Here is a 27,840-nt window from a genome sequence, read left to right as displayed (position 1 = left end):
CCAGCCCGACCCAAACTAATCCCCTTGCGTGTCTCAGACATGATGCATCTGCTGTTCAGCGGTGGGCGTCCCCGGCGCCGGGCCCCGGCTGAGTGTCTCGCTGGCGGCCATGGAGGTAGGTCGGGTCATGGGCCGGGCATTGTCTTGCCCGGAGTAGACGACGGAGTCGACGGAATGCGTGGCGAACATCATGGAGGCGCGGTCGAACTTGGTAGCGACGCTTTGCGGGCGCGGGGTCGCGCCATTCTCGGCCAGCGGCACCATGGAGTAGTCGGAGCCGGCGTCGAGGGCGGCCTTGTGGGCGGCGATGCGGCGGGCCTTGCGGTTCTCGCGCATGCAGAGGAAGCAGGTCAGCGCGACGAACACGATGATCAGGCTGCCGAAGACGATGATGGCGGCGATCTCGCCGCGGCGGTCGCGGGCACGCTGCTTGGCGGAGACGGTGCTGGTGGCGGTGCTGGTGGATGAGGTGGTGGAGGCAGTGGAGGTGGTCGTCGTGGAAGAGGTGGTGGAGGTAGAGGCGGAGGTGGTGGTTGCGGAGGAGGTTGAGGTGGTGGCAGTGGCAGTGGACGTGCTCGAGGTCGAGGCCGAGGTGGCTGATGTGGTGGATGTGGTGGATGTGGTCGACTCGCTGGTCGTGGTGGTGGCCGCGGCGGTGGTGGACTCGGTCGTCGAAGTAGCCTCGGTCGTGGAGGTGGTGGTGGTGTCGTCCGAGGTGGTAGTGGCCGTGTCAGCGGTGGTGGTGGCGCGCTTCTGGAGAATCCATTCGTGGTGATAGCGTTTGGGCTTCTGGCTCATGTCCCCAAGGGCAGGCGTCGGGAAGGCAGCAACGGCAGTGTTCGGGGGCAGCGGCGGGAGTGACAGGTCGGCGGCGGGCTCCGGGTGGGCGAGAGTGACGGAGGACAGCGCCCCCAGGGCGAGTAGGCAGCGGAGAAGCATGGTGAAGCAGTGTAGGCAGCAGCTCAAGGATGGGCGGGCAATGTGTCGGGAGGGTTGGTTGGATGGAGGGGAGCGAGCAAGAAAAGGGAGACGGAGATGGAGATGGAGATCGCAGGAGCGGGTTTGCATGATGCGCGGGACAACGATGCCGGCCCAGCCTCTCATAATAAGCGACGAGGGCATGACGAGCGATGGAGCGATGGAGCTATGGCAGAGCCGAAATCTCTGCCCTCTGGGGGAACGCAGGGCAGCGTCGTCGTACGTGCCTCAACTAGGGCTGAGGCTTTCCCAGTTATTTTTGTTATTTTTACAGCCGCGCACCGCCCGATTGGCTCGGGGGTCCGGAGTGGGCCGACGGCCACTCAAGCGGCCACGCGGCGGGTGTCCACAGCCTGTCCGTTCGTTCGCAGTCTCTCTCGCAGAGGGGCGCGCAGGTCGGTTTGGGGGTCGACAGTGGTCAGCGCTATATTTACTCTCCCACATGCCCAATGTCTCTTGTCAAGTTGTGGTGGTGGCCGTGGACTGGAGCGCGGTGCAGCTGCAGCGCCGGATATAGCATCAGCAGGATGGATTGGATGATGGGAGTTGGATGGCACGGAACCCCACCACACCCGTCGATAAGGAAAAGACTTTAGCCCAGGCAGCGAGAATCTTTCTGCCACCCACTCGACTATTGAGCGTTCTCCTGGCGAAGGCTGGTAATTTCAACGGCCGATCGCCTCGTCTAGTGCTACCAGCCACGCACCACCGCTGCCCGTAATAATGGCAACAGGCGGTATTCAGTCATTCGGTGCGTCCCGATGAAACAAATGCGCCACCACTTTCTCACACCCAGCCACGGGGGGGCAGGCAACCCGTGGTCCCTCCCGACTCGGGGGACATTATTGCCCGATTGTGGTGTGGTTCATTGGCTGTTACGTGGATGGGCGATGCCCGTTGGGGCCGGCGGTGCGCCAAGATCGCCGGCTCTGGCAGGACAACTGCTGTTAAGAGTTAAGACTCCAGCAGAAAACCCAGATGGCTTAACCTTAATTTGAGGCGACGGACGCGGCCAGTCACAGCAGGCCAATCGGGCCCCTCCGATGCCGCGCAATTGTCTCTCAGTTCTTAAATGCAGACTGAACGTCGCGATGGATCCCCGCCAAATCGCCTAGATACACAGCCCGGCACTTGTCTGCGCCTTCTAGAAGGATACGTACTCTGCTTTTCAAATGCAACACTCTGCCCCGCACCGCAATCTATGCCCTTGTATAATTGGTATCGGGGTTTCAGAGCCCTGGCCGGACTGACGACTCAGCTGCAAATTGCTGGATGGCCAATCGTCAGTCGATATCCGGACCGGGTCCTCGGTGAGGGCGAGCCCTGAAGAAGGGACAGGGTTAAGGGTGTTGCCCACTCTGACTCCGGCGGTCCAACTCCAGGCAGCCAGGGACAGGGACGGTCCCCTGACAAGGTCGATCCATCTCAGATCAGGGATTTCAAACCCTGGTGCTCGTATAACGGGTTTACCTTTTACCGCCAGACGGGCTCCCCACAGAGTGAGAGTGACAGAGAAGGGGTTGCTCAACTTCTTCATGCGTGAGTGCTGCTTTTGATTAGCGCCAGTTTCATCATACGTACGACTACTCGGGGGGCCGGTGTTCGAGCGAAAGGTCTTACCCAAACCGTAAGGCGATGCGCATCTGCTTCGTCAGAGGGTCCGTGTGGCGCCAAGTCCAATGGTCTAGCCGGCTGCGACTGAATCACCCGGCAAATGGACTTTCTTTCGCCAACTAATGGTAACGACTGGCACAGGGGCAAGAAAGGAGTTGGCTTTAAGCTTCCGCTAGAACTAACCCAGCCGGATCGAAGTGGCCGAGTCAGGAATATGAAACCTTGATCGAGCATGCGAGCCCACTGTATGTGTATATATTGAAGGGGTCTAGAGTGCCGGAGCTTATTACTTATAAAGCTCCATCGAAAAGTCTCCGAATTGAGCTGAGTGGTCGTGGAAGCATGTAGATGGCAGGTTTGGATCATTCTGGGCTTCGATAAGGTAAACTTTAAGATGCCACGGACAGGCAACCTTATTCCTCCTTCCAGGACAGGGAATCTAAGCCCACAGGAACCTGCATGATTCCCCACTTGACAGGAAACCAGAAGGATCACGCCAGTAGCGGGGTCGGACTGACGTCGGTGCCACAGATGTCGATGTGGGGAGGTTTACATCAAACCTCAGGTATTTATGGCCCTTACCGAACACTATTGAGGGGTCCAGCCTACACGCAATAACGACCGAGACACTGAAAATGAATCAGGTAACCATCAGTAGGTCTGCTGTCGCTGAAGATGCTGATCAGCAGAGCAGAACAGTTCCGAAGAAAGCCCCAGTTTGAAGGAGTTGAAAGAAGCCATCCCCGCATCGTGCTTTCGACCTTCATTGCTCGAGTCGCTGGCATACCTCGCCCGCGATGCCGTGTATGCTACAGCCCTGGTGTACGGCGCTCTGCAGATCCCACACCTGCCGACAGTCCAGCTCCGCGTGATCGCATGGGTCGCGTACGGTTTCTGCCAGGGTCTGGTGGGGACGGGGATCTGGATCATCGCGCATGAATGCGGCCACGGTGCCTTCTCGGCGCATCGTCGCCTGAACGATGCCCTCGGATGGACGCTGCATTCTATCCTCCTGGTCCCCTACTTCTCATGGAAGATCACCCACGCGCGACATCATCACTATTCAGGGCATATGGAGAAGGATACCGTTTTTGTGCCGCCAACGGAGGAGCAGTATGCGTCGCGAAAGGGAATTGATATCCCCGCGCTGAAAGAACTGGGCCAAGATGCCCCGCTACTTACTCTGCTGACCCTGGTCGGCCACCAGCTGGCCGGATGGCAGATGTACATCTTCCTCTACAGCTCGGGGGGCAAAGATAGTGTTGGCCGCGGGCGGGCTCAAGAAGGAGACGCGCTCAATCACTTCAACCCGCACGGCCGGCTGTTCACACTGGAGCAGCGGTGGCAGGTGGTCGTGTCGGACCTCGGGCTGCTTCTGATGGGAGGGTTCCTGTATCAGGTCGGCACCATGGTCGGGGTTGCCAATGTATTGTTGCTATACTTCATGCCCTATGTGTGGGTCCATCATTGGATCGGTCAGGATATGCCCCCTGCATTGTCGAGACCGCGCTCACGATACCAGTGGCCATTACCTGTATGCATCACACGCACCCGACCATCCCGCACTACTCCGGAGACGCCTGGAGCTTCACCAAGGGGGCGCTCGGCACCGTCGACCGCAGCTTCGGGCTGATGGGGCGGCACTTCTTCCACGATATCATCGACCACCACGTCGTCCACCACCTGTTCCCGCGGATCCCCTTCTACCGGGCGGAGGAGGCGACGCGCGCGATCCAGCCGCTGCTCGGGGCGGCGTACAAGGAAGAGAAGCGGCAGGGGTTCTTCAGGTCACTGTGGAGGACCTTCCGCGAGTGCCGATACGTAGCGGATACAGGGGAGTCGGGGGAGACAACGGGCGTTTTGGCGTGGCAATCGGCTGGTCCTCGGGAATAGCTGGGAGTTTGCCATCGGACTTTGGCTCGGACGGGGCGGCGCTCAACTTCTTGCGCAGGCAGGCAATGGCCTCGTCGATGCCCTCGCCGGTCGCGGTGCCGACACACCGGAAATCCTGCACATGTCAGATCTATGCCATGGGGTGTCACCCTGAATGGGTGAGACGACGACGTCATACCCAGTCCGCGCCCAATTCGTCCAACTTTAACCGGTCCACCTGTTCCTTGGCTTCGTCTTTATTCTGTTGCGACCATGAATCAGCCGGTTGTCCCCCTTGGTGGGCACACTTCGCCCTCGGGAATGTCTCGGGAATGCAGGAGTCTAGACCCACCAACGGCTCCGCCTTGAAGTTGACCAGCACCAGCCAGGGAATGCCCTTCTTGACGGTCGGATAGAAGTCGAGCTTGCCCCGTCCGCCGCCGCGGACGGAGAGCATCAGATGGTATCGCAGGGTGTCCAGCTCGGCGGGGTTGAAGAAGTCGACGACGACGACGAGGGCGTCGGAATCGGCGTACAGCGAGGCGTTCAGCTCGACCCAGCGGCGGGGCCCGTTGGCGCTGAGGTTGACGACGACATAGTCGAAGCCGAGCTGGTGGTTGGTGCCGAGACGGGCCTCGGCGTTGCGGACGTTGATGTCGGGGGTGTACTGGCTGATGGGGGTGTCGCTGAGATGGCGCAGGAGGGCGAGCTTGCCGACGCTGTCCTCGCCGATGATGCCAATCTTGGGGAAGGGGCCGGTGGGCGTGGAGGGGCCTCCGAAGAGGGTGCGTAGGCGGGTGAAAAACGAAGGCATTGGATGGGATTTGGGGGGGAGAAAAAGACTGAATGGGAGTGAGTATGGAAGGGAGAGACCGGCAGTGGGCTGGAAGGATGGAGGATATTAGATGGGGGAATAAATTAAAATGACGGATGGATGGATGGATAGGGGCAGGAGGAGCTCAGGCAGCTCAGGCAGCTCAGGGTGAGGGAGGAGCTCCCCTGGGCCTCCCCTGCTCTGGTCTAGTGCCTCCCTCGGAGAAAGCGGATTCCGTCTGACACCCACTCCGTCGAGGGAATCCTGTTGGCCTGAGAGAGAGCAGTCCATCCATCGCATGGCAATGACAGCATCTCTGCTGTGGAAGTTGAAGCTTCTCGCTTTCTCGCTCTCGTGAACTTTGGGTGACAGAATATTAATAAACACGCGCAGGGGGGACGCTAGCCCGATCCGGGTTGGTGGGGGAGGGCCCCTGCCTGAGGCTGTCATGTAGTGTTTAGTGCCTACGGAGTAGAGAGGGTGCCTGAACATGATGCCTGGAAGTGGTGCCTGAATGCGGTGCCTGGAAGTGATGCCTGAGGTACGAGGGGGGTGAAACGGGTGCCTCAGAATGATGCCTTGAGAAGTACGGAGTACTTTAGTGACTGGAATTAAGTGCCTGCCTGACCGGAGATTGTCCGCCTGGGGCTGCAACCCAACAACTAAACTCTCTCCCTCTCACTCTCACTCTCACTGACTGACTCTCTCCCTCCATCACTCCCTCATCACCCACTCAACTCAACTTCCTCTATCAACTCGGTAGTCCTTTCTTCGCCTGACCACATTTCAGAGGCCGGCCCATCTCCGCGAACGAGATGCGGCAACACCAGCGCTAGTATCGCGTGACGGCCGAGTCACGCGTGGGCTGACGTTGATGACCCGACTCGCGTGCCAGGACGATATTAAACCGTGTCCGTGTCGGATGTGCCCGCTATCTCCCATCCATCCATCTATCTTGGATGGCAGACGAAGGAACGGCAACCAGGGACCACCCGAGAGTTCGTCCCTCGCAGCCGCCACAACCCAATCCCCCCTCGTGAACGGCGTGCAAATTGCTGCCCTGGTACCCTGCAGCCAACAGCATAGCCGCGAGCCTGGCTACCTTAACGGCCACCACTACTGCTGTCTCCCTCTGGTTCTGTCGTCGTGAATAAATTCCTCAGGAGCGGTGTGTCTGCCACCATGGATCACCCCTCGTTCTCTCCGTATACTGTCCGCGAAGGTAGACCGCCTCGAGGGCGCGCAAGGGCGACGCAAGGAACCACGAAGCCTGGGGTCGGGCGATCATGAGCCGCCAGGGTCCGATGGATCTGCGAGGCGCCCTCGAGAACCCAACACAGACCACCGGCATGGTCACTGCGTCAGCTGGGCACCGTTCGATTTTTAACCCCCACCTGGACGCAACGCCTGCTAGGCTCCTGGAGAGAACGAACAATTTGATCCTCGATCCATCCTGCTTGCATCGTCTCAAAGAAGCCAGGCAACGTCTGCACGATGGCGTTGACGCCCCAGACCTCCGACTCGCCCACCAGTCTGGCGTCGACTCGCTTCGTCCAGGAGCCGATTGCCGTGGTCGGCATGGCCTGTCGACTCCCCGGGGGCAGCAACTCGCCCAATTGCCTGTGGGAGTTCCTCATGAGAGGGGGCGTGGCCGAAACAGCCGTCCCGGAGTCGCGCTTTCACCAGCGCGGCCACTTCGACGGGTCGGGCAAGCCGCGAACCATGCGGCCGCCGGGGGCCATGTTCATGGAGACGGTCGATCCGGCGGCCTTCGACGCCAAGTTCTTCAACATCGCGCCGCAGGATGCCGTGTCGATGGATCCGCAGCAGCGGATTCTACTGGAGGTCATCTACGAGGCGCTGGAAAATGCCGGCATCCCGATGGAGGCGCTGTCGGGGGAGAACTATGGGTGCTATGTCGGGGCTCACACTGGAGGTAGGCAGTCCGTTTTCTGTCTGTTAACATGGCGGTGGACCTTCTGACAGGCTAGATTATTGGGATTTGTTCGCCCGAGACCCGGATTCACGGCCACCGAGTGTCGGTCTGGGGGTCGCCGCGACGATGTTGAGTAATCGGGTCAGCCACTTCCTGAACATCAAGGGCCCGAGTGTGCCGGTGGACACGGCCTGTTCCAGCTCGCTGGTGGCCATGGACATCGCGTGCAAAGCCCTGCACAACGGCGAGATTAACGGGGCGATCATCGCGGCGGCGAGTTTAATTCTGAAGTGAGTCTGTCCCTCATTGATCGGGACGACGCTGACGGTAGAAGTCCGGAGTATGGTTGCGATGGTAGGTAGATCAAACCCTCCATGTTACGTTGGCTCACGAATGTAGTCGGCTCGATTAGGAACACACACTCTCCAACTGGCCGCTGCCATACCTTTGACGCCAAAGCTGATGGCTATGTGCGGGCGGAAGGGACGAATGCGGTCATCCTGAAGCGTCTCGATGACGCGCTGCAGGCTGGCGATCCCATCCAAGCGGTCATCCGGGGGATAGCGAACAACCACAATGGCCGTACCCCGGGGATTGCGTCACCCAGCGCGGAAGGCCAAGCGGCGGTGGTCAGGCAAGCATACGCGAATGCAAATATCACCGACTACTCGTTCACGGGCTACCTGGAGTGTCACGGAACAGGGACATTGGTCGGAGACCCAGTCGAGGCCACGGGAGCGTCGTCAGTCTTTGCGGCGTCCAGACCGGCGGATCAACCGCTACTCATGGGATCGGTGGGGCATCTCGGATGATCGGGAGAATGTGGCTGACGGATCTAGATCAAAAGCAATATCGGACATTCGGAGCTCCCGGCCGGACTGTCGGGATTGATGAAGGCAGTGATGATCTTGCAGACGGGGCAGATCCCGGGAAATCCAACCTTTCTTACGCCCAACCCTCACAGTATGTCTCACCACGGGTGTTTGTGGTTTGAGCTAACAACGACAGTTGATTTCCAAACCTTGAGACTGCAGGTCAGTCGGGAGGCTACGGACTTCCCCAGTATGCCTTTCCGTCGGGTGGGCGTGAACTGTTTCGGGTTCGGCGGGTCGAACTCGCACGCCGTCATGGATGAACCGGCAGCTGTCATTCAGGACTACGAGGCAGCTTATACATGGTCCCACCGAGCCCAAGCCCTGGAAGCCGGGGACGGGGGTAGCAGACCGTACCTGCTTTGTTTTTCCGCCAACGACGAGACGTCCCTCAGATCCTACCTAGAGAGTATGACCCAACACCTGAATAAGGCCGATGTCAGCCTTCGACTGCGCGATCTTGCCTACACACTGGGCACCCGAAGAAGCCAGCTGTTTCACCGGGCATACATCGTCTCCGACCAACTGCACCTCCAGCTCCCGCCTGCCGTATACGGGAAGAAGAACATCCGCCACCCACAGATTGGATTTGTCTTCACCGGACAGGGAGCGCAGTGGCCAGAGATGGGACGAGAGCTGATGGAGGTCTTCGAGCCGGCACGCGCGGCCATTCGAAACTTGGATAGCGTCTTGCAATGCCTGGCCAACCCGCCTGCGTGGTCCCTGTACGACGAACTGACCGAGCCCCGCAGTGCAGAACACGTCCAACAGCCCGAGTACAGTCAGCCACTGGTCACAGCACTGCAGATTGCCTTGATTGTGCTGTTTCGGAGCTGGGGAGTGACCCCGAAGACCGTTGTCGGCCATTCATCGGGCGAAATCGCCGCTGCATTTGCAGCTGGCTATCTGACTGAGGCGGAGGCAATCGTGGTCGCGTATCATCGGGGTCAAGCATCCAAGGACCGGCGTCATGGTGCCCCGTTGGGCATGCTGGCTGTCGGCCTGGGGGCAGATGAAGTCTCGCATTCTATCAAAGACGTGGAAGATGTTCAGATCGCGTGCTACAACAGCCCCAACAGCGTCACCCTGTCGGGGACTGCCAGCTCACTCCACGAGGTCAAGGAGAGACTGACGAAGGCCGGGGCCTTTGCGCGGATGCTGCAGGTGGATATGGCCTATCACTCCACGTTTATGAGCGAGATCGGAGAAACGTACGAGCGTCTTCTCGTCCAAGACCTGCCACCCACATCCTACGCTGAGGCATCGGACACCATTAAAATGTACTCTTCTGTTTCCGGCACAAAACAGCGGCAATCGCCTGATATTGCATACTGGAAATCCAACATGATATCGCCCGTTCGCTTTAACGAGGCCGTGCAATCGATGATATCCGAAGAGTCCATCGACTTTCTGCTTGAGATCGGTCCGAGCGGGGCCTTGAAGGGGCCTATCTCCCAGATTTTGAGTAGTCTATCTGACACTCCGTCCAACAAGAGATACATCCCGTCTCTAAGTCGAGGGAACGGTTCAATCAACGCAACGCTCGCAGTAGCAGGCCAACTCTACCTGGCCGGACTCCCAATCGACATGGCCCAAGTAAACGAGGATGCAGAACCCCGACCGCCACTGGTGATCGTCGACCTCCCAAATTACAGCTGGAACCACACCACGAAATACTGGGCGGAATGCTCCGCCAGCCGGGACTGGCGGTTCAAGAAGTTCGTGCACCACGACCTGCTCGGCAGCAAAGTCCTCGGGACATCGTGGCACGCGCCCACATTTAAAAAGATGGCGAACCTGTCGCATGTGCCATGGCTGCAGGAGTATCGCGTGGGGGGCAAAGTGGAATTTCCGAGATCGGGATACATTGCCATGGCGGTTGAGGCGATGTTCCAGATCAGCATGATGAAAGAAAAGGGTTCGGCCGTGGTGGGGGTGAATGAGCTGGGCTATCGGCTGCGGGATGTTCGCTTCGAGGGGGGCCTTGTTATGCAGAATGACGCCGAGTCGGAGATGCATCTTTCTATGCATCCCGTGCGTGGGTCGAAGGGGTGGTACGAGTTCCTCGTCTTGTCGGTGCAGGATGATATGACCACCGAACACGCGAGCGGACAAATTCGTATCCAGGATCCAGTTGCCACAACAGCATCGGAAAGCGACCGTGGTCCCCTCGAACATACAACACCGGGACATCTCTGGGATAAGGCATTTGCCGAGACGGGCTTCGATCACGGGCCGGCATTCCGACGACTCCAAAAGGTCGAGACGCGAGCAGGGATGCGTCATTGTCGGTCCCTGGTAGCGCTTTGTGATCCCCCCGTTCCCTATGATCCGCAGTCACTGTACCCGATTCATCCCGCGGCGTTGGAGGGCATCTTCCAGGCCATCACACCGGTGATGTGCGCCGGAATGCGCGCTCGTCTTCGGGAATCGCTCGTCCCGTCCACAATTCAAAATGTTATCATCAACCCGAGCGGCGAGCGGTCAGATACCGGACTGGCTGTTGCGGGCGTGTACTCGGGGCTTGGACGTCAGGATACCCATTCGGGCAGTGCATCTCTCTACGATCATGCCACTGGATCCCTGCTGGTCGAAATGGAGGGTGTATCCTATCAACCACTCGATCTGGGCATCGACCCGATAGCGTCGCAGTGGTTGACAAGGGACCTCTGGATACCAGATATCACTGCGCTGACTCGCGAAAGCATCCCCCGTCTGCGGTCGGAGGATCCCGTAACAACCGTCCTGGAATTAGCTGCAGGTCAGAGACAAGCACCGGATATCCTGGAAATCGACATCGGCTGGGGAGACGACGAGAGTATCTGGTTCCACGGTCCAGCGCGACTTGCACACCGTCGATACGGCTTCGTGTCAGCAGATGCGGCGAAAGTTGGACAATTCCAACAGCGCTACGGCAGCGAGAAGAATATTTCGTTCCACGCCCAAAACATCACAGCTATGAGCTTCGATCACAAATTCGACCTCATCATCGTAAAAGCCGCCTCAGAAGACGAAACCCGCCTTGCCCTCGAAGCCAGCAAGCACCTCCTCTCATCTGACGGCCATGTCCTAATCGCCGGACGGGTGGACGGCTTCTTCGCTATTCTATCGGAAATAGACAGCGGGCTGGGCTTTGCAAAAATCGTGCCAATTCACTACAACGAGAGTCCTTACTTCCTCTGCACCCCCAAAATTCACACCACCCCGAAACCCGTACACATCGTCTTCCTCGAACCCAACCACCTGCCCCCAGACATGTGCACCACCCTCACTAAAGCCGGCTGGGAGATAATCACACACACCTGTCCCGCCCTAGAAATCCCCCCGTCCAGCACGGTCCTGATTATCGACGAGATCTTCGCCCCCGTCCTCACGCAAGTCTCCGACGAACAATGGGCTTGCCTCCACCGACTCATCACGATTGGCTGCAAGCTCCTCTGGGTGACGCAGGGGGCGCAAAAGCACGTAACGGAGCCCGATAACGCATTGGTATGGGGCCTCTTCCGGTCTATCCGATCGGAGGATCCCTCTGCGACGATCATGGCGCTGGACGTGGAGGGACGCGATGACCCGTTTGCGGCGCAGGCTGTGGTGCATGTGCTGGCGCAGCTGGAGCGGCCGAGGGCGCGCTGGGTCGCGGATAATGAGTACGCGGAGAGGGATGGGGTCGTGTATGTGCATCGCGTGGAGCCGTTTAGGAGGCTGGATGAGGCGATGGGGGGGCTGCAGCGTCTGGCTGTACAGGATGGTTTTTTGTCCGGGCTGCGAGGGGACGGGATGTCCTCCCAGCTATTAGATGGTACTTTTGACTCGGCAGACAGACACGTCGAGATGGAGAGCGCTGTCACAGCGAACGAGGATGCCAGTGCTTGTGCTCTGGTACCGGACCTGCATCCCCAGACCAATCTCACACACCCTCCACTCACTATCACCACCACGACCACCACCAAACCCAACAGCAACAACCCCGTCCCCACCTACCTAATAACCGGCGGCCTGAAAGGCCTCTGCGGGAGCATCGCCCTCCACCTGGCCAGCCAGCAGCCCTGCCACATCATCATCCTCTCCCGAAGCGGATGCAATGACCCTCGCTCACAACACATCCTCCACCAACTGCACCACCTCGGTAGCACCACCCACCCCTTAACCGGCTCAATAACCAGAATCACAGACGTCCGCCGCGCCTTCAGCAAATCCCCCACCCCACTCAGGGGAATAATCCACGGTGCAATGCACCTGCACGACCGACCCTACGATACGATGACAAGCACCGAATTCCACATCGCGCTGGAAGCCAAAATCCACGGAACATGGAACCTGCACAACGTGGCGATGGAGAAGGGGCTCTCGCTGGATTTCTTCCTCCTCTTATCGAGCATATCCAGCGTGGTGGGGAGTAAAGGACAAGCGAACTATGCGGCGGCGAATTGTTTCATGGATGCGTTTGCGGGGTATAGACGGGGACTGGGGGAACGGTGTATGAGTGTGGCGCTGGGGGTGGTGGAGGATGTGGGCGTCGTGGCCGGGTCGGAGGATCTGACGAGTCGACATGGGGGGTCGGTGGAGGTGGTGGGCATTACGGAGGGGGGGTTGTTGGGGATTGTGGATGTCGCGGTGGGGTATCAGATACAGCACCAGGCTCGGGGGAAGGCGCAGGAACGCAATGGTGATGATGATATATCCCAGCTCATCACAGGCCTCCGTGTCCCGCAAGACGCAGAACAATCCGGCCTGCGTTTCGACCTGCGCTTCAGCCGACTCTTTGTGGGCGATACCCCCGCCGCAGCGAAAAGCGACCCGCTCACCACCGCAATACAAACCTTCAAGAACATCCTCCACTCAGAAACGCGGCAAGGCCTACTCGAATCCTGTCTCTCGGCACTGAGTCTCCGGCTGGCGCAGATGCTCCGCTGGGACGAAGACCAGGTGGAGCCCGGACAGCCGCTGTCGGTGTACGGGTTGGATTCGCTGGCGGCAGTGGAGCTGAGGAATTGGATCCGGGCGGAGATGGGGGCGGTGCTGAAGACGAAGGAGATTGTGATGGCGGCGAGTCTGATTGCATTGGGGGAGGGGGTGGTGAGTCGATTGGGGAGTAGATCTGGGGGGGGGGGTGAGGAGTTGTGATTATGACTTATGATTATGATTGTGATTCTGATAGATTGAGGATTCAGTTAGCTGTTATTCATATCGCGTGGTTTCATTGAGTCGCAGGAATATATACAGTAGACCGACGATCAAGAATCATTGCATCGCACAAATCATCACCTCCATGTTCACCGTGATATCCATCCATCATGACTCATCGGGTATCTTCGGCATAAAAGCAAAGCAACGCATCGATAGACAGGAACACCCTTCACCCCAATCCCCTGCCCAGCAAGCTCCCTCTTCAAACCCCAATACCAACACCACCCAGACAATGTCACCCTCAAACCCCCGGCCAAGCATCAAACCCCGTATCAAACCCAAGCGACCAGTTCTGGTCAAGAAACGGCCACTGCAACATCTCCGCCTCGAGATCATGCAGATGCAGCTCCGGCGGCTCCGTCAACTCGGCCACAGACACGCGACGCAGCCCGGCGTCTCCCTCCGCCAGGGCGGCGGTGGTGGTCGGGCGCGAGACGCGGATGTCGCCGTACTCGTCGAGGGTGCCGGCGAGGGTGAGGTGGTCGGCGGAGGGGCCGTGGGAGGCTGTGGAGCGGGCGGTTTCGTAGAAGCGGTTTGCTTCTTGGAGGGTTCGCCACTAGTTTGATTATTCGTATCTCAGCATGATGATTCGTGCAATGGAAACAGGACACACGAGACGAGGGAAAGAAATCTGTAGAGAGGAGTGCGAAAGACGAATGGGACAGGAACAAAGATAAAACAAGAAAGGGAGGGAGGGCTACCCAACTCTCCCCCACATCCCAAAACCGACACAACCGCTCTAGATACTCGAAATTCAACTTCTTCTCGTACTCCGCGCGGCCCAACCCCCCGGGGTATCGTGCCGGACAGACGGTGCCATACATATTGATATGGGCGGCCACGAACACACTAAACCCCGCGTAGGGCGTGATGACCGGGGTGGCGGAGGCCTCGAGGGCGGCCAGGATGGCGCCGATGTGCTGGGCCATGGCGAAGAGGTGGTCCATGGCGTCTTCCTCTCCGTCGGCGACGTCGGGGGCGGATTTGGGGGTGGAGAGGAAGCGGTCGCGGTGGAGGAACAGGATACTATCCGATATGAACCGTTAGGTAAAAACAGGAAAAAAAAAAATCAAGGGGAGGGATGAGGGGGAGAGGAGGGGAGAATCAGGAGGGATAGATACCTCATAAAATACACCAGATTAATATAGGCAAACAACTCGCCATACCCCAACGCAACATGCGCCTGGGCACTCGTCTCCGGATAGCGGACAGTAACATCCTGCAACCCGCGCCACTCATCCAACTCACTCTTCAACGTCTCCCACGTCCTGAGGGACGCAGGCTCCTCGCCCTCCCCCTGGCCTCTCGCACTCGCTCTCCCCCGGCGACTCTCGTTCGCGAACCTCAGTATCCTCACAAAGATATCAAACCCGCGAGTCACGATCGTCAGCCCGCGATCGATAGTCAAATTCCTCGCGACCGGCGAGCCGCGACTCATATCCGAGGGCATCAGACGCGGAGAGGCCTTGCCAAAGGTGAAGTCGGCGTCGCTGCTGGGGAGAGGCACGGAGATGTGGCGGAAGGAGAGGGCGAAGTGTTGGCGCGCGCCGGAGCTGAGCTCGCAGTCTTGCGCAAAGCAGCACCAGTAGGTGCGCACGAGCTGCTCGTAGGTGATTTGGTCGAGGGGTTGGGGTTGTTCCATGGTGTCGTCGGCGGTTTTGAGGAGGGATTGGATCATGTAGGTTGCCATTCCTGCATTGTCATTGTCATTAGCCTGGAGTATTAATTTTTGATAGAGGGTATTGTTTGGGAGGTGGGGTTGAGGGTGGAGTAGAGATAGAAAACAAAAAGGTAGAATTGAGAGGAAGTAGAGTAAAGGGTTAGGAAGAGCAAAGGAAAAACACACCACTATACATCCAAGCGCGATACGGCCTGCCAGATCCCCATTCATACAACGCAATCATAACCAGCGACTGCGCCAGATAGAGCGACGGGGCCTCAAAAGCCCGATGGGCCAGCTGGGCGCGGGCATACTCGGCGTAGGTCTCGGACGGGGCCAGCAGGGGATCATCCAAGAAGCGCACACACAGCGACAGCAGCGCGGCGAGGAAGACGGGCTCGACGGCGACGGGGTGGGGGTCGGACAGGTCGGCGATCAGCGAGGGGTAGTGCAGGAAGTTGACGACGGGGAATTTCTTGCGGTAGACGTCACAGGCGGCGATGAGGGTGGCGGGGGGCAGGGGGGTGATGGGGTTAGCTGGGGATGGAGTGGCAGTGGCTGCAGCTGGAGCTGGAGCTGTAGGGGTGGGAGGGATCGTGATGGTGGTGTTGGGAGAGGATTGGGTGCATCGCGATCGGGGCGTGTCGAGGGGACGCGATGGTCGGGATGGTCGGGATCGGGATAGAGATGGAGATGATGCAGCGGCGTGGGATGGGCGTCGCGGGGTGCGAGGGCGAGTGCGCGGGTCGGTCAAGACACACTCGTCGCGCTGCAGTCGGTGGCAGCGGCGACACGGCGGGCGGCCCTCGTGGATGCACTTGACCTTGGATTGTCTGGCAAGTTAGGGCTGGACTGGAGGGACAGCCAGAGGGGACTCGTACCGGCAACTCTCGCAGGAGATGGACAGGCGCATGGTGGGGGGAGAGCTGTGCGGAGAACGAGGGAATGAAATGAAATGAGGAGAACGAGTGAGGGGAGTTTGCTCGGGAATGGCCAGAATGGCTCGGGAATGTGATGAAGATTTCAAAAAGAGTGGATCCCATAACGTTATCCCCCTTCTGGCCCGTTCCATTCTTTGTTTTTATGACACCAACATTGCAGTATCTATCTCATGACTCACGGCATATTCTCGGTCGTCTCCAATACTTGATTCTCCTTGTCAGCAGAGGTCAGATCATGTCATGTTGAGTCACATTCTCATCAGGTCATTATTCATATTAAAATTAAGGTAGTAAGTAGTACTAGTACTAGTACTACTAGTAGTAGTAGTTGTCTTCGTCTATACAAGCGTCTCCAGCCACTGGCAGAAACGGTCCACTTCGACCTCATCCGTCGCCCAGGAGGTGACCAGCCGAATCACCGTCGCCCCATCGTCGCGGTGCTCCCACTCGTAGAAGCGGATGCGCTCCTCCAAGATCCCAACCAGCCCCTCGGGCACCACCACAAACACCTGGTTCGTCTCCGTCGTCGCCGCCAGCCCCCACCCGATGCGCTCGACCTGCTTGGAGATGCGCGCGGCCATGGCATTGGCATGGCGAGCCAGCTCGAACCACAGCCCGTCGCGGAACAGCTCGGCGAACTGCACGCCCATCACCCGCGACTTCCCCAGCAACGCCCCGCGCTGCTTGATGTGAAACTCGAAGCCCTCGGCCAGGCTCTTCCGCACCACGATGGCCTCGCCCAGCAAGGCCCCCATCTTGGTCCCGCCAATCCAGAAGATGTCCGCGCTGTCGACCAGATCCCGCAGCGTCAGGTCATTGGTCTCGGCGCTCAGCGCGACGCCCAGCCGCGCGCCATCGACCAGCATCAGGAGATCCCGCCGTCGACACGTCTCGGACAGGGCGGCGAGTTCTCGTCTCGAGTAGATCGTGCCCACCTCGGTGGCGTTGGAGATGTAGACGAGCCGGGGCTTGGCCATGTGCGGGAAGAAGGTGTTGCGGTCGAGGACGGCCTCGAGACTGGAGGGGGTCATCTTGCCCTGGACGGCGGGCACGGGGATGACCTTGTGGCCGGTGGCCTCGATGGCCCCGGCCTCCTTGTCGAGGATGTGGCCGGTCTGGACGGCCAGGACGGCCTCGTAGGGGCGCAGGCAGCTGGCGATGGAGATCAGGTTGGCGGCAGTACCGCTGGGGACGAAGTGGATGGCGACCTCGTCGTCGGAGGCATGCATGTGGGAGAGCAGCAGCTCGCGGGCCTCGTGCGAGTATTCATCGGTGCCATAGCCAGTTTGTTGGCTGGTGTTGGTGCGCAGCAGCGACTGCAGCAGCCGGGGGTGGGCGCCCTCGCTGTAGTCGTCGAGGAAGCTGTAGGGGGCGGTGAGTTTGGTAATCATTGCGATTTGTTTGCTATATGTGTCTGGAGAAAGAAGAAAGGGAAAAGGGAAAAAGGCTGGCGATTGAGTTTGGGATTTATTTGGATTTCTGGTGTTTGAGGGGGGGGGAAATGGGGGGAATGAGGGCTGGATTTCCCGTCGGGAATAAAGACGTCGGGAATGTGAGTCAGAGCCTATCGAGCCCGCCCGGTTGGGCTCGGCTCATTTCGAAGCTTCTGGTCGTACGGTCGGTCCCGGTCGGGTGTTTCACCACGCGGTCGGGAGGGAAATTATTGGGCTGGCATGGGATGTGGTGGTGATGCTCCGAATTGTGATAGAAGATGGATGGCACATAGGCAGGGTCGGTGGGCAAGTACCTGACTGAGTAGGGACAAATCTGGTCTATTTTCAGCCTGTCTGAATTCTGCATGTCAACAAAACAATCCCTGCTCCCATCTCGCACTACTACTACCTTATCGATATAATTTTCCTTCGGTCAATCATAAGCCTCTGATAGGGTGTGTCGGGTGGTTTCCGCGCCTCGCATATCCGGCCCAAACCCGAGCCATTCTTGCTTCTTCCCACCCGCGCTATTTATACACCTGCATTAACTCTCTGGCAAAACTGACAACCCAAACAAAGGTTTGTCTGTGTGCGGATGGATGGCCTGCAAGGGAGAACCCGCAGGACCTATTTTAGTACTTACATACGTCTCCCATTCTACTCCGTACACCATCGGGTTATTCCGATCCCCGAGATAGAGATAGGATGATCCTTAGCCCGTCCCCTTCCAATTCCAATCCCATAGTCAAAGCAAGAACACACTGCACAAAGCCGGCCATGGCTCGGATAAGCCGTTCCAGCCGCCAACCAGGAACTGCCAACGACTTCAAACGCCCGGGGTTCGCATCCGGTTCGTATCCGGCTCCCGTCCGTCCAGTCCAGTTTAGTCTAGTTTAGTCCGGTCCATTCCCGTCCTAGAATAGTCCAGAATGCAGATAATCCAGATAGTGCTCCGTAGATAGATAGGATAGTCTCAGCCACAAACCGCAGTGGGTCGGTGTCAGCCTCTCAATCGCAGATAGCCCAAAAGCAGGGAACTGCGCGCGCTCATTATGATTGCATATTAGGCAGCAACTATTCATGTGGCGTCGAGCCCTGGTTTTCCTTTCCTCCTCACTGGACTTTTCTGGGGGGTGGGGGGGTTGCATCGGGCGAATAAAAGATATTTTGCAGTACTGACAACTTCACTTACCCACACCCCATATTTGTGATATCACTATGCAGAACTGTCATCTATCTATTCTAGTATCTACTTAGTCTAGTCTAGTCTAGCTATGGACCATCTCCCTGCCCTGCCCTGCCCTGCCCGAACTACTCCGTGCAAATCATGCTTATATTATAATTTGTCACCGCTGTGGGGATTGCACGCTAAAGCACCTGGCCACAGTAGGAAAGGGTGGCAGGTGAGAGCTGACTGGTGGATCCTAAGATATTACGGAGTACTAATGATCCTTCGGGCTAGTAATCCTTCCCTGAGAAGGATTGCTTTGGTCCGGACACTCAGTGCGATCTATCTAGTATCTATCTGCTACGGCGGGGGAGGGGGGTGGGGGTATTCTACAATCTACTGAAGGCACAATCAAATCCAAGTATAGCCATCATATTGCCATCGTTATCTAACTATCTCATTCTCACCACAATCCCTAATCCTGTCGGGTAGACAGTCTCACTCCACATTGCCGAATTCCATGTGCATTGATACTGCTTAAGCGGAGGCAGTGGTGGTGGGAAGGCCACCGTTGACAGCATCCGGGTCACCGTCGCAAGTTCCGCAGACAGACTCGCCACCGGTGGCAGTGTAGACGTTGGTCCAGTAGGGGTACTGGATGGCAGAGGTGTTGACGGCGACAGTCAACCAGGCGAACAGACCATCCTCGAGGGAGTCACCGAGGTAGACGTAGTTGAGGAAGGGGTCGGTGTCGGCGTTGTTGGTCTCGACATTGACGACGCGGTCCTCCTCGTTCAGGGTGATGGGGATGGAGTTGGTGTTGTAGGGGTAGGTCGACTCGACCTTGGAGATCATGTCCTGGTCCCAGAAGATCTGGCCGATGTGGGGGATGGAGCCACCGGCGAGGGTGTTGTTGGGGAGGAGGGTGGCGTTCCAGTGGACGATGTTGTGGTAGTGGGTGGTGCGGTCAGCGTAGTGGCCGGGGAAGAGGGTGCTGTAGTGGACCACACCGTCCTCGTCGGTCTGCTGCACACCGCGCAGGAAGGTGCGCTGGTAGTTGGCGAGGTCGCTGGGGTTGCCGTTGCCGTCGGCGACGAGGCCAGAGTAGACGCCGGTGGCGTTGCAGGACCAGATCTCGTTGTAGATGCCGCGGATGGGCTCGCAGGTCTCGACGTCGATGAACTGCTCCTCGATGATGACGGGGACACCGGGCTCGCTCTCGCGGATGTTGCCGCGGATGTGCTCGCCGGGGATCCAGTAGGGGCCGGTCTCGCCCTCGGCGGAGGGGCCGAGGAGGCAGATCTTGCTGTCGTCGTCGAAGAGCTCGGTCTCGGCGGTGTTGGGCGAGACGGGGCGGTCCGACAGATGCGACTTGTTCAGCACCTCCCAGGTGTCGCCGCGGGTCTGCAGCTGGCGGCGGTGCACGTCGACCAGGGCCCGGCGACGGGCCTCAGCGCGGGCGTGCAGACCGCTGGCCTCCAGCTTGGCCTCGCACTTCTGCAGGCCGTGCGACAGCGAGCGCTTGAAGGAGCGCTGCGCGAGGGCCTCGCGCTCCTCGTGGTGGCCGCCACCGGGGTGGGCACTGGCCAGGAGGGCGCCGCCGACGACGGAGAGGTTGAGGACGTTCTTGAGCTGCATGGTGGAGCGGAGAGAGATTGTCACGGAGAAGTGAAGAGGAGAGAGAGAGAGGCTGGATGGATGAGGATGAGAGTGATGGAGGAGAGTGTTGGAGGCGTGTCAACGGGGTTTATATAGCTTTTCGACGACCATTCTTCTCCGCGATGCGGTCCCGGGAGATTCCATCTCGCTGTGATGGGTAAGCCTTTACTCGGTCCCTTGGCTGGAAAGTGCCTGACAGAGGGCGTTCTCGTGGTGATGCTGCCGATCCGGTGCAGGTACGACGACCACGTTAGGGTGTGATCGTCTGGATGCATGGGATCCTTTGGCATCAGTGTTTGGACTGATGGCGAGCGGTCGACGATCCCCAGGCGTCTGTCACATCTGGCCAATGGCCCTCCGACGGACGTGGCTGACGGAGGAGTGAGTTGTCGTCCAATGAGAGGCAGCTGGGGGCGATGCCCAGCCAGCTATCTGGCGATGGTGTCGAAGCTCCGACCTGAAGATGGTCCAGCCGCCGGCGGTCATCCTGATTGAGGCCCAGATGAATGGCCGTGATGTAACCTCCCACGGCGGAGTCAGGTCCCCACAGTCCCCACAGGCTGGGCATTGTGGGAGAGTGGACCGGACTGTTCGCTATCGCCGAGGAGGGTGAAGGAATAATAGTCGATGATAATGAGGATGATAATAATAATAATGTGAAGCCGGTGGGAGAGGCAGATTGGAGACGCCCAGGATGCAGCGCGCATGCCAAGGCGCGATGGAGATGCCAAGAGGCGGCGATGGGCTTCACGATGGCTCGGATTCGACGAGAGGGGCGCGGAAGGATGGGCGGCGCCGGACTAGGCCGTCGGGGAGGACGATCCCCGACGATCGGCCTGGCCAGGGTGTAATACCTGCCCTGCCACTGGCCGGTGGGCTGTCTCGGCAGGGAACTGGAAGAGTAATCCAGTGGAATGGACTGGCCGATCGGGGCGATATTCACTCGGTTCGGTCCACCGTCAGCAGTCCTAGAAGAAATAACTATAGGACTGGAGATTAGGGCAACAATCTATCCACTCACTACCCGGCCCAGTTAGTGTCAGCGCGTTGGAACGAGGGGCGGTCATGTCCCCGGATCTGCTTACCGACTCAGCGACACATCCCTCCTCCTCCTCCTCCCCTTCCTCCTCTTAGGGTTTGCAGGACTTGCGGAAAAGAAAGGGGTCGATAGGCACTAATCTCTGCATCTCTGCAGCGGAAAACCCCCGAATGCTCCCGCACAGCCAGACAGGGCTGCGTCGCCCTGCATCCGACGGAATTCTGCAACCTGCAGCTGGCAGCTCGACATTCAAAACTAGCAACGAGCTGCAGCACCAGGCATCTTGGCAGCGCTGCAGGATAGATTGAAGTCGGATTAGAATTTAACCCCAGACGGAGTTCCTTCGGGACGAGCGCAGATCCCCCCATTCGACCTTCTGCTTCGGGGCGGACGCGTCGTCAGCCCTCACCTTTCCGGTCGACCCCATCGTCGTGATCCCATTTCCAGTGGAAGGCCAACACGGCCGACCTGGCCTATTCTGGACCTCTGGGGCAGGGTCTCGCTTGGGGGAAGATGATATTGCAGCCGTGCCGCTACGGGAGCGCCGGCAAAAATCGCACCCTGACGGCCGGCCGGCCGTGCAGAACCCGCAGCGTCCGTCATGGATGATGATGCCCTAGCCGGATCAGGCAGGTGAAGCCGTATCGGGCATTGCGAGATGTCTCGGATTTCCCAGTGTCCGCCGGGGGCGCATCCTGCAGGCCCTGAAGGTCCCTGAGGGGTAAGGGACGGGCGAGGGCCGAGAGGGGTGGTGGCGAAGCCGACCCGTTCCTGGCCCGCAGGATCCTGCACCCTCGTCCTTGACAGGATAGTCTGATTGATAATCCAGCATGCGTGAATGCTGGGCGATGGGAGGCCGGTTCCGGACCGCGGATGATGATTCTCCCCGAGTCGGGGTGTCAGATAAGGGAGAATGCCATCTCAGCTGGCAGGTTGGCAGGTCGGAATGAGGTTGAAGGGCTTTCCGTCCGTGTCTATTCCACTTCCTTGTTCTGAGAACTTCCAAGGCGGTTGCCCGGGTTTGCCCTAGACCTCGGTCCTTATCACATGCCAGCAGCAGGCAGCAGGCAGCAGGCAGCAGCAGGGCCCTCGGGAGGCACCTCAGGATGAGGGTCTGGTCTCTGTGTCTGGTCTATAAAGGCCGGCTCCCCGTGCAACAGATGCGATCACCCGCGACATGAGGACGTTGGGAGGGAGGCGTGTCTTATGTCGGACCGCGACCATGGCATGATGCGATGGCCTGATCGTGGGTGAGTCTCGGCCGGCTCCGTCACGGCTCCCGGGATCCCGTCAGCATGTCAGCATGTCGGCATGAGGCCGATGGGGTTCAACTGGGGTTCATTCCCGAAGTCTGCGTGTATACAGTAAATAGGTGCAGACAGGCTGTGGCATAAAATATAATTCTCCTGGAAAAGTTCCTCGAAAGTAAATTGCCCTTCTGTCTGTGAGAGAGTTGCCGCCACTGGATGGGAACAAAGAGATTAAGAAAAGCCAGTCTTGGCAGTGAGTTCTTATCAGATCAAAGGTTTTCCTAGGACCTGGGTAATCTCTTATTGTAATGACCAAGTATGGATTTCCCTGTGCTCTGTGTAAACCCAGATTCAAGCCGTATACAAGACCGGGTAGATGAGACAGTTAGTTCGGAGAGGATTGAATCGAGGAACTATGGTAAAGTCTGAGAAAAGAAAATAAAAATCTAGAGTGATTGTACTGGCAGGTGAGAAGTAGAAGCAGAAAATGTAAAAAGAGAATAAACGGCCCATTTTGATTGTATAATCAAATTCCAAAAGGAGTGAATGCGACAATATGATTAAGAACAGTTGACCAGTCTGTGAGTATAGCATCTGACGCCTACTATTCTTTCATTCGGTCTGATATATAGAGAACAAAGGCGATGTATGTGCTGTAATTGAACCTATTAATACTACTCTACTTACCTATGGCCAGAATCAAATATATATATATTTGCTCCCGCGGCCCGCAGAACAACTAGCAACTATAAACTGAACTACAGGGTATAACTCCAGAACACTTTGAATGCTACTGTTTGATGTTAGAAACCCAGTCTTAATTGATGGATATAACGATATTGCACTCTTTTTTGAAAGGTGGAAGAGAAAGACTTGCCAGGCAGGCAAACATCCGGACCAAACCAGGAAATATTCATTAGTCCTTGTCAGTATAAATCTGCATAAAAAGTGACCCACAAACACGAACACGTGCCATCATTCACCGCCTGCGATGCAAAAATATCTCCAGTATTTTCATTACCAGAGCAACTCCACCATCCACCCCGCCATAATGTTCTCCTCATAAAGTTGGCCACCCCATCTCAATCAAGTCCAGATCCCCCGGCCCCAAAAACACCTCCAAGATATCCGCCTGCTCACTCAACAAGACCCGATCAGCCTGACTCTCCCCGACCTTCGCCAAGTCTCTCCATCTCGCTAGATCCTCCGGATTCCGCTTATCACCCCGCGCCGCGACATTTTGCGTCCAATGGCCATTGGAGAAGCCCAACAACGTGGTGAACGTGCGGTTTGGAATATCATACACAAGCGAGCAGATGGTGCCCGTCTCCTCGAGCCAATTGCACTGCCAGAGCTCCCCAGGCCGGATACACTGGTACGTGGCAGCCTGGAAGTTCCTGCGGCCGGCCATGGGCCCGCCGTGGATGGCGTAGACGATGCGGTCCTCGTTGAAGAACCACATCTCATAGCGCCATTTCTCGGGATTGCCGTGCGCGTCGCGCGCGTTGTAGTCGTAGATGACGTGGCGGTCGCGGAGGTCGGCGTCGAAGGTGGAGTTGTGCAGGGAGGGGAGGACAGGCATGCTGATTTGATTCTGGTGTGGATTGGCTGACTGACTGACTGACTGACTGACCGATGAGGATGTACTTTTCTGAACGGAAGTAAGAATAAGGACCTCTTGCGCTGGACGGTAAGTTCTTGGCCTAAAGGTAGGTAGGTATATGTCAGCTTCCCGACAACAGGGCAGGTATGTCACGATGGATGAAGTAAGAATCAGGGGAGGGAACCTCTCTGGCCCGGGAAAGGCAAACGCTGTTAAATATGTTCCGAAGCAGCGTGAAGGCCATCGTATCATCCTGGCCACGGAAGAGACTTCCGGTGACACAGGCATTCCCCAGCCATCAGAGGGACGAATGGTAGGGATAGACCGTGGAGAGCGTAGCTCGGCAACCCCACATGGGTATCAAGAATGCCGAGAAGTTGGAAACCTAGACAGACCGTGGGATGGGCAGTTATCGCGTGAGGCTGTACCGTCCGGTGGTGAGTGGTGATGGCCAGGCCCGGGTAGTGCGAGGATCATACAACCCGTCTACTGGCTGGCTGCGATTCTCCAGGTGACGGGTCGAGGACCAGAGCTCGATCCGACCATGCATACTTACGGGTATTCACCGGTCGCAGGAACGCAGGGACATTCCAACATACAGTTCTGCGCGGAGGCAACTTGAGATGCCTGTCAGTATGCGGGGGCTGCTCAGTTCGGGGCTCGGCACCCCAGGCTGAGCCCTGGGACAAGCCAGCAGATGATGTCGGCCTCGGTGCCCACCAATTGCATTTCCTCTCGGCTTGCCGGACAGCCTGATAGAAGAAACACTTCCGAGAGCTTAATGGAGACATGAGACATTGCGTGGATGTCCGAGGAGAGGTGATGGACCAAAGTAGCCAGGTGCATGCTTAGTGCGCAATGACCTTCCGACTGGCGTCATGGTGGCTTTATCTATAATAACCCCGCCATCCTCGCTTACCACCCAAGGCCTCAACATTACCCTCTTCAGGTCTTCAGTGTCTGCAATTCCGAGTATGACTATGAGTGGCTCATCAACCCCCGGCCTGGTCTTCGGAGCCTCCGGCATCAACGGATAGGCATTTGTCAACGAGCTGCTGCACGACTACCCCGTCCCGGCCTTCGACCACAGCACAGCCCTAACTCACCGACCCCTGGCGCTGGAACAGACCCTGTGGCCTGCGTCGCCCAAGCTGCAACTTGTTTCGGGTTTAGACCTGCTCACCGACAACCAAGAAACCTTCCAACAGACCCTCCTCGCGCACGTCCCGCACCTGGCGGACGTCACAACAGTCTACTTCTGCGCGTACACTACAACGCGAACCCTGCCGTGGAAACGGACCTGAATGTGTCCATCGTGCGAAATACTGTCCTCGCGTTGCAGGCCTTGTGTCCGCGATTCCAAGTGCTGGTCCTCCCTACTGGCGTCAAGGTACCTACCTCTCCCCCCCTGTCCCCGTACCCCTCTACCCCCAATCACCACTAACCAGCCAAACCCAACCACAGTTCTACGGCTTGAACCTCCTAACTGCCTTCCCCTTCGCCTCCGACCTCCCACTAACCGAATCCCACCCCCCCCTCCCCGAACCCCACCACAGCGCCCTCTTCTACACGCACCAACTCACCCTCCTACACACCCCGCCAAAAATGGACATACATCGAACTCCACCCGGACATAATCCCGGGCTTCGTGCCGCACAACAACCAATACAATCTCGCGCACGGGATATCCCTCTCCCTCTCACTAAAGCGGCACGTCAACGGAAAGGGAAGCGTGGTGGTGTTCCCGGGCAGGCGACGAAGCTGGAACTGCCTGACTGACGAAAGTAATCAGAATGGAGGGCTATGGAGGGACTGTTAGAGTTGAAAGGGGTGAGAGCGTGGTGGCGGGGAAGATGCGGTGGATCGGTTCCTCGTCGGCTGTGGCGGTGCACGCGCCCGGAAGGGGACAACTAAAAACAGGGTTACCCAGACAGGGGGAATCAGGATGGGTTTCCAACAGATGGGTACAGAAATGGGTACGTATACTGCAGATTTGGCAGGCTCGCCAATATATCCTGCGTGAGCGACACCAACGGGTTCTAACTATCCTATCCCTCAGTGAGGGTATGCCCTGGGAGTATACAATTTACACTTAGGAATTTAAAGGTTCCCTGAATATATTTTGAACCATACAAACCAGAAAACCCAAATAATAATAATAAGAACGAAAGATTGGGTTCTGTTTCGCAAATAACAGCCATCAAAACCCTCGATATCCCATCGTCCCATCAACCAATAGGCCCCGCCCCCAAATGACCATCCACCACGACGGGCCCTAACAACAGAACAGCGTCAGCAAGATCTCCCCAACAAAGATTGTCAGAACATACCAAACTTCGGATGAACCAACCAGCCCTCCTGCGTCAAATCCCTCGAATTGGGCTCCACCCACTCCATCAAACGATCCCAGTTCACACACTCATGCGGGGAAGTCAGGTTCCCGATCGGCCGAAGCCGATAGTCCGCCCACATCATGGTCAGGACGGTGGTGTCGCCCTGACACATCACGGCCTCTTTCAGCATGTGCAGGCAGTGCGCTAGAGAGTCATCAGCAAAGGGCCATGCGATCGGTGACGAAATGTGTAGCGTGGACGTACTCGTATGATCCTTCCACGAAGCCTGCCCCTCCGCAGTCATGTTATCCAGGCCATAGTATTCGGGGTTGAGGGCATGGTAGACCATTTTCTGACGGGTTAGCAAACCTGTCCACCGATTCGAAGCACGCTGTACATACGAGACAATGCAAGTGATGGAAGACCATAATTGACCCGTAGTACGTTCCATCCGGGAGTTTGATGCCCTCGTCTTCGCGGCCCATCTCTTTCATGAGCTCCGGGTCGACGCCGATGTTTTGATCTGCCACAACTCCCATGTAAGCTTTGCTGAACCTGGAGACACATAGGTTGTAGACAACACTCACATAGAAACAGATCATGCCAGTTCTTATCCACCTGTTCATTGGGCTGATTGCTGAAGTACGTAACCGGCTCGCCATGGCGATCCTCCCACTGTTCCATCACCCGTGGCTCATACACGATCGCCTGGGGATCGACCGGGGTTTTCAAGAATCGCTGGCCGATTCGGCGGTTTTGGTCAGTTACATGGACCGTCGCGGTGATGATGATGGTTGAGTATAAGAGCAAGAGTCCTCCGATGATGGCAGAGTACTTGAGGTATGCCTTCCAGTGATGACTTCTCTGTCTCTGGCGGTAGAGAAGGGATTCATTGTCCTCGGAGGCTTCAGCCGTGGAGTCCCCGTCGTGTTGAGAGACCGGCTTGTAAATCAGAGGTTTCTCTAAACTGAAGTCGGATTGGTTATCCATGGTGCATTATAATCATAGACAGAATGGACGGAGGATGTACAGATCCAACGGGATGGGAGTGGGAAGCATAAGAGGGAATAGTAATCGATTCAGTCGGTGGCTATTGCCCGTCCGATGGATTTTCAGGCGTCCCGATGTAACCCTACAAGTACTTTGTCGTAATGATTGCGATTATCACATATATCACGAGAGTTAATCCCTCATGCTTGCGTGGAGAGTCCTGCACGTCCTTACCCATCGGGAAAAGGTATCTCGTGGGGATGTATATCATCGCGGCTGAGTCGGGGAAGGAGGAATCCATTTCCAAGGTCAAGAATCGGTGGTATTGGCTAGCATTGGCTCAGGAATATCGGAGGCACCGAACTGGTGTGTATCACGACAGGAATGCTGATGCGAGCTGAGGGGTACGCTTGCTGTGGCTGAGGAGGCAACCCGCGGAGGGATACTATAGACAGCGAAGTCAGCAAGGAATAGCAATGTCGAGCCAGTGA

The 27,840-nt window shown here is 57.6% G+C and overlaps 10 protein-coding genes across 10 annotated transcripts; 3 read left to right on the top strand and 7 right to left on the bottom strand.

The window, feature by feature from the left end:
- Positions 1-33: 33 nt before the first annotated feature.
- On the bottom strand, positions 34-939 carry BO70DRAFT_374849 (uncharacterized protein; the record flags this gene model as incomplete). Its single annotated transcript, XM_025544994.1, has 1 exon — positions 34-939. One exon carries the CDS (start codon positions 937-939, stop codon positions 34-36), a length of 906 nt encoding a protein of 301 aa, XP_025394675.1.
- Positions 940-1,035: 96 nt separating this feature from the next.
- On the top strand, positions 1,036-4,485 carry BO70DRAFT_400953 (uncharacterized protein; the record flags this gene model as incomplete). Its single annotated transcript, XM_025546965.1, has 6 exons — positions 1,036-1,197; positions 2,237-2,288; positions 2,361-2,477; positions 3,124-3,236; positions 3,287-4,067; positions 4,115-4,485. 6 exons carry the CDS (start codon positions 1,036-1,038, stop codon positions 4,483-4,485), a joined length of 1,596 nt encoding a protein of 531 aa, XP_025394674.1.
- Positions 4,486-4,657: 172 nt separating this feature from the next.
- Positions 4,658-5,278, bottom strand: BO70DRAFT_400952 (uncharacterized protein; the record flags this gene model as incomplete). The annotated part of the gene is made up of 1 exon (XM_025546964.1): positions 4,658-5,278. The coding sequence occupies one exon, from the start codon at positions 5,276-5,278 to the stop codon at positions 4,658-4,660; it is 621 nt and encodes a 206-aa protein (XP_025394673.1).
- A 1,494-nt stretch (positions 5,279-6,772) lies between these two features.
- On the top strand, positions 6,773-13,210 carry fma-PKS (polyketide synthase fmaB; the record flags this gene model as incomplete). The annotated part of the gene is made up of 6 exons (XM_025539727.1): positions 6,773-7,214; positions 7,270-7,504; positions 7,549-7,568; positions 7,614-8,008; positions 8,054-8,177; positions 8,223-13,210. The coding sequence occupies 6 exons, from the start codon at positions 6,773-6,775 to the stop codon at positions 13,208-13,210; spliced, it is 6,204 nt and encodes a 2,067-aa protein (XP_025394672.1).
- A 184-nt stretch (positions 13,211-13,394) lies between these two features.
- Positions 13,395-17,356, bottom strand: BO70DRAFT_346125 (PLP-dependent transferase). The gene is made up of 6 exons (XM_025541526.1): positions 16,252-17,356; positions 15,588-15,756; positions 15,120-15,470; positions 14,395-14,965; positions 13,975-14,299; positions 13,395-13,829 (listed from the first exon to the last, which is right to left on the bottom strand). Exons 1-6 carry the CDS (start codon positions 17,263-17,265, stop codon positions 13,515-13,517), a joined length of 2,745 nt encoding a protein of 914 aa, XP_025394671.1. The 5' UTR covers positions 17,266-17,356; the 3' UTR covers positions 13,395-13,514.
- A 1,535-nt stretch (positions 17,357-18,891) lies between these two features.
- Positions 18,892-20,260, bottom strand: BO70DRAFT_175824 (intradiol ring-cleavage dioxygenase). The gene has a single exon (XM_025538398.1). It carries the CDS (start codon positions 20,111-20,113, stop codon positions 19,013-19,015), a length of 1,101 nt encoding a protein of 366 aa, XP_025394670.1. The 5' UTR covers positions 20,114-20,260; the 3' UTR covers positions 18,892-19,012.
- Positions 20,261-21,178: 918 nt separating this feature from the next.
- Positions 21,179-21,669, bottom strand: BO70DRAFT_175828 (uncharacterized protein). The gene has a single exon (XM_025538399.1). The coding sequence runs from the start codon at positions 21,539-21,541 to the stop codon at positions 21,224-21,226; it is 318 nt and encodes a 105-aa protein (XP_025394669.1). The 5' UTR covers positions 21,542-21,669; the 3' UTR covers positions 21,179-21,223.
- Positions 21,670-23,483: 1,814 nt separating this feature from the next.
- BO70DRAFT_400946 (uncharacterized protein) lies at positions 23,484-24,005 on the bottom strand (the record flags this gene model as incomplete). The annotated part of the gene is made up of 1 exon (XM_025546963.1): positions 23,484-24,005. One exon carries the CDS (start codon positions 24,003-24,005, stop codon positions 23,484-23,486), a length of 522 nt encoding a protein of 173 aa, XP_025394668.1.
- Positions 24,006-24,180: 175 nt separating this feature from the next.
- Positions 24,181-25,330, top strand: BO70DRAFT_400945 (uncharacterized protein; the record flags this gene model as incomplete). Its single annotated transcript, XM_025546962.1, has 2 exons — positions 24,181-24,339; positions 25,064-25,330. 2 exons carry the CDS (start codon positions 24,181-24,183, stop codon positions 25,328-25,330), a joined length of 426 nt encoding a protein of 141 aa, XP_025394667.1.
- A 569-nt stretch (positions 25,331-25,899) lies between these two features.
- BO70DRAFT_366615 (uncharacterized protein) lies at positions 25,900-26,765 on the bottom strand. The gene is made up of 2 exons (XM_025544379.1): positions 26,086-26,765; positions 25,900-26,002 (listed from the first exon to the last, which is right to left on the bottom strand). Exon 1 carries the CDS (start codon positions 26,706-26,708, stop codon positions 26,346-26,348), a length of 363 nt encoding a protein of 120 aa, XP_025394666.1. The 5' UTR covers positions 26,709-26,765; the 3' UTR covers positions 25,900-26,002; positions 26,086-26,345.
- Between the last annotated feature and the right edge of the window lie 1,075 nt (positions 26,766-27,840).

Source organism: Aspergillus heteromorphus (assembly GCF_003184545.1).
Source record: "Aspergillus heteromorphus CBS 117.55 chromosome Unknown BO70scaffold_48, whole genome shotgun sequence".
In the NCBI taxonomy this organism is placed as follows: domain Eukaryota; kingdom Fungi; phylum Ascomycota; class Eurotiomycetes; order Eurotiales; family Aspergillaceae; genus Aspergillus; species Aspergillus heteromorphus.
The sequence above is the reverse complement of the archived record's forward strand: the minus strand, read 5'-3'. Positions and strand labels throughout refer to the sequence as shown.

Excerpts from the sequence above, each read along its gene's own strand:
- BO70DRAFT_346125 (XM_025541526.1), bottom strand. The coding sequence starts at position 17,265 with ATGATTACCAAACTCACCGCCCCCTACAGCTTCCTCGACGACTACAGC. Across the intron at positions 15,757-16,251 it reads GGGCGACGGATGAGGTCGAA|GTCAAGTGCATCCACGAGGG; the intron begins GTGGACCGTTTC and ends AGACAATCCAAG. Across the intron at positions 15,471-15,587 it reads CCGACCATCCCGACCATCGC|CTAACCCCATCACCCCCCTG; the intron begins GTCCCCTCGACA and ends CTCCATCCCCAG.
- BO70DRAFT_175824 (XM_025538398.1), bottom strand. The coding sequence starts at position 20,113 with ATGCAGCTCAAGAACGTCCTCAACCTCTCCGTCGTCGGCGGCGCCCTC.
- BO70DRAFT_175828 (XM_025538399.1), bottom strand. The coding sequence starts at position 21,541 with ATGGGGGGATCTGCGCTCGTCCCGAAGGAACTCCGTCTGGGGTTAAAT.
- BO70DRAFT_366615 (XM_025544379.1), bottom strand. The coding sequence starts at position 26,708 with ATGGTCTACCATGCCCTCAACCCCGAATACTATGGCCTGGATAACATG.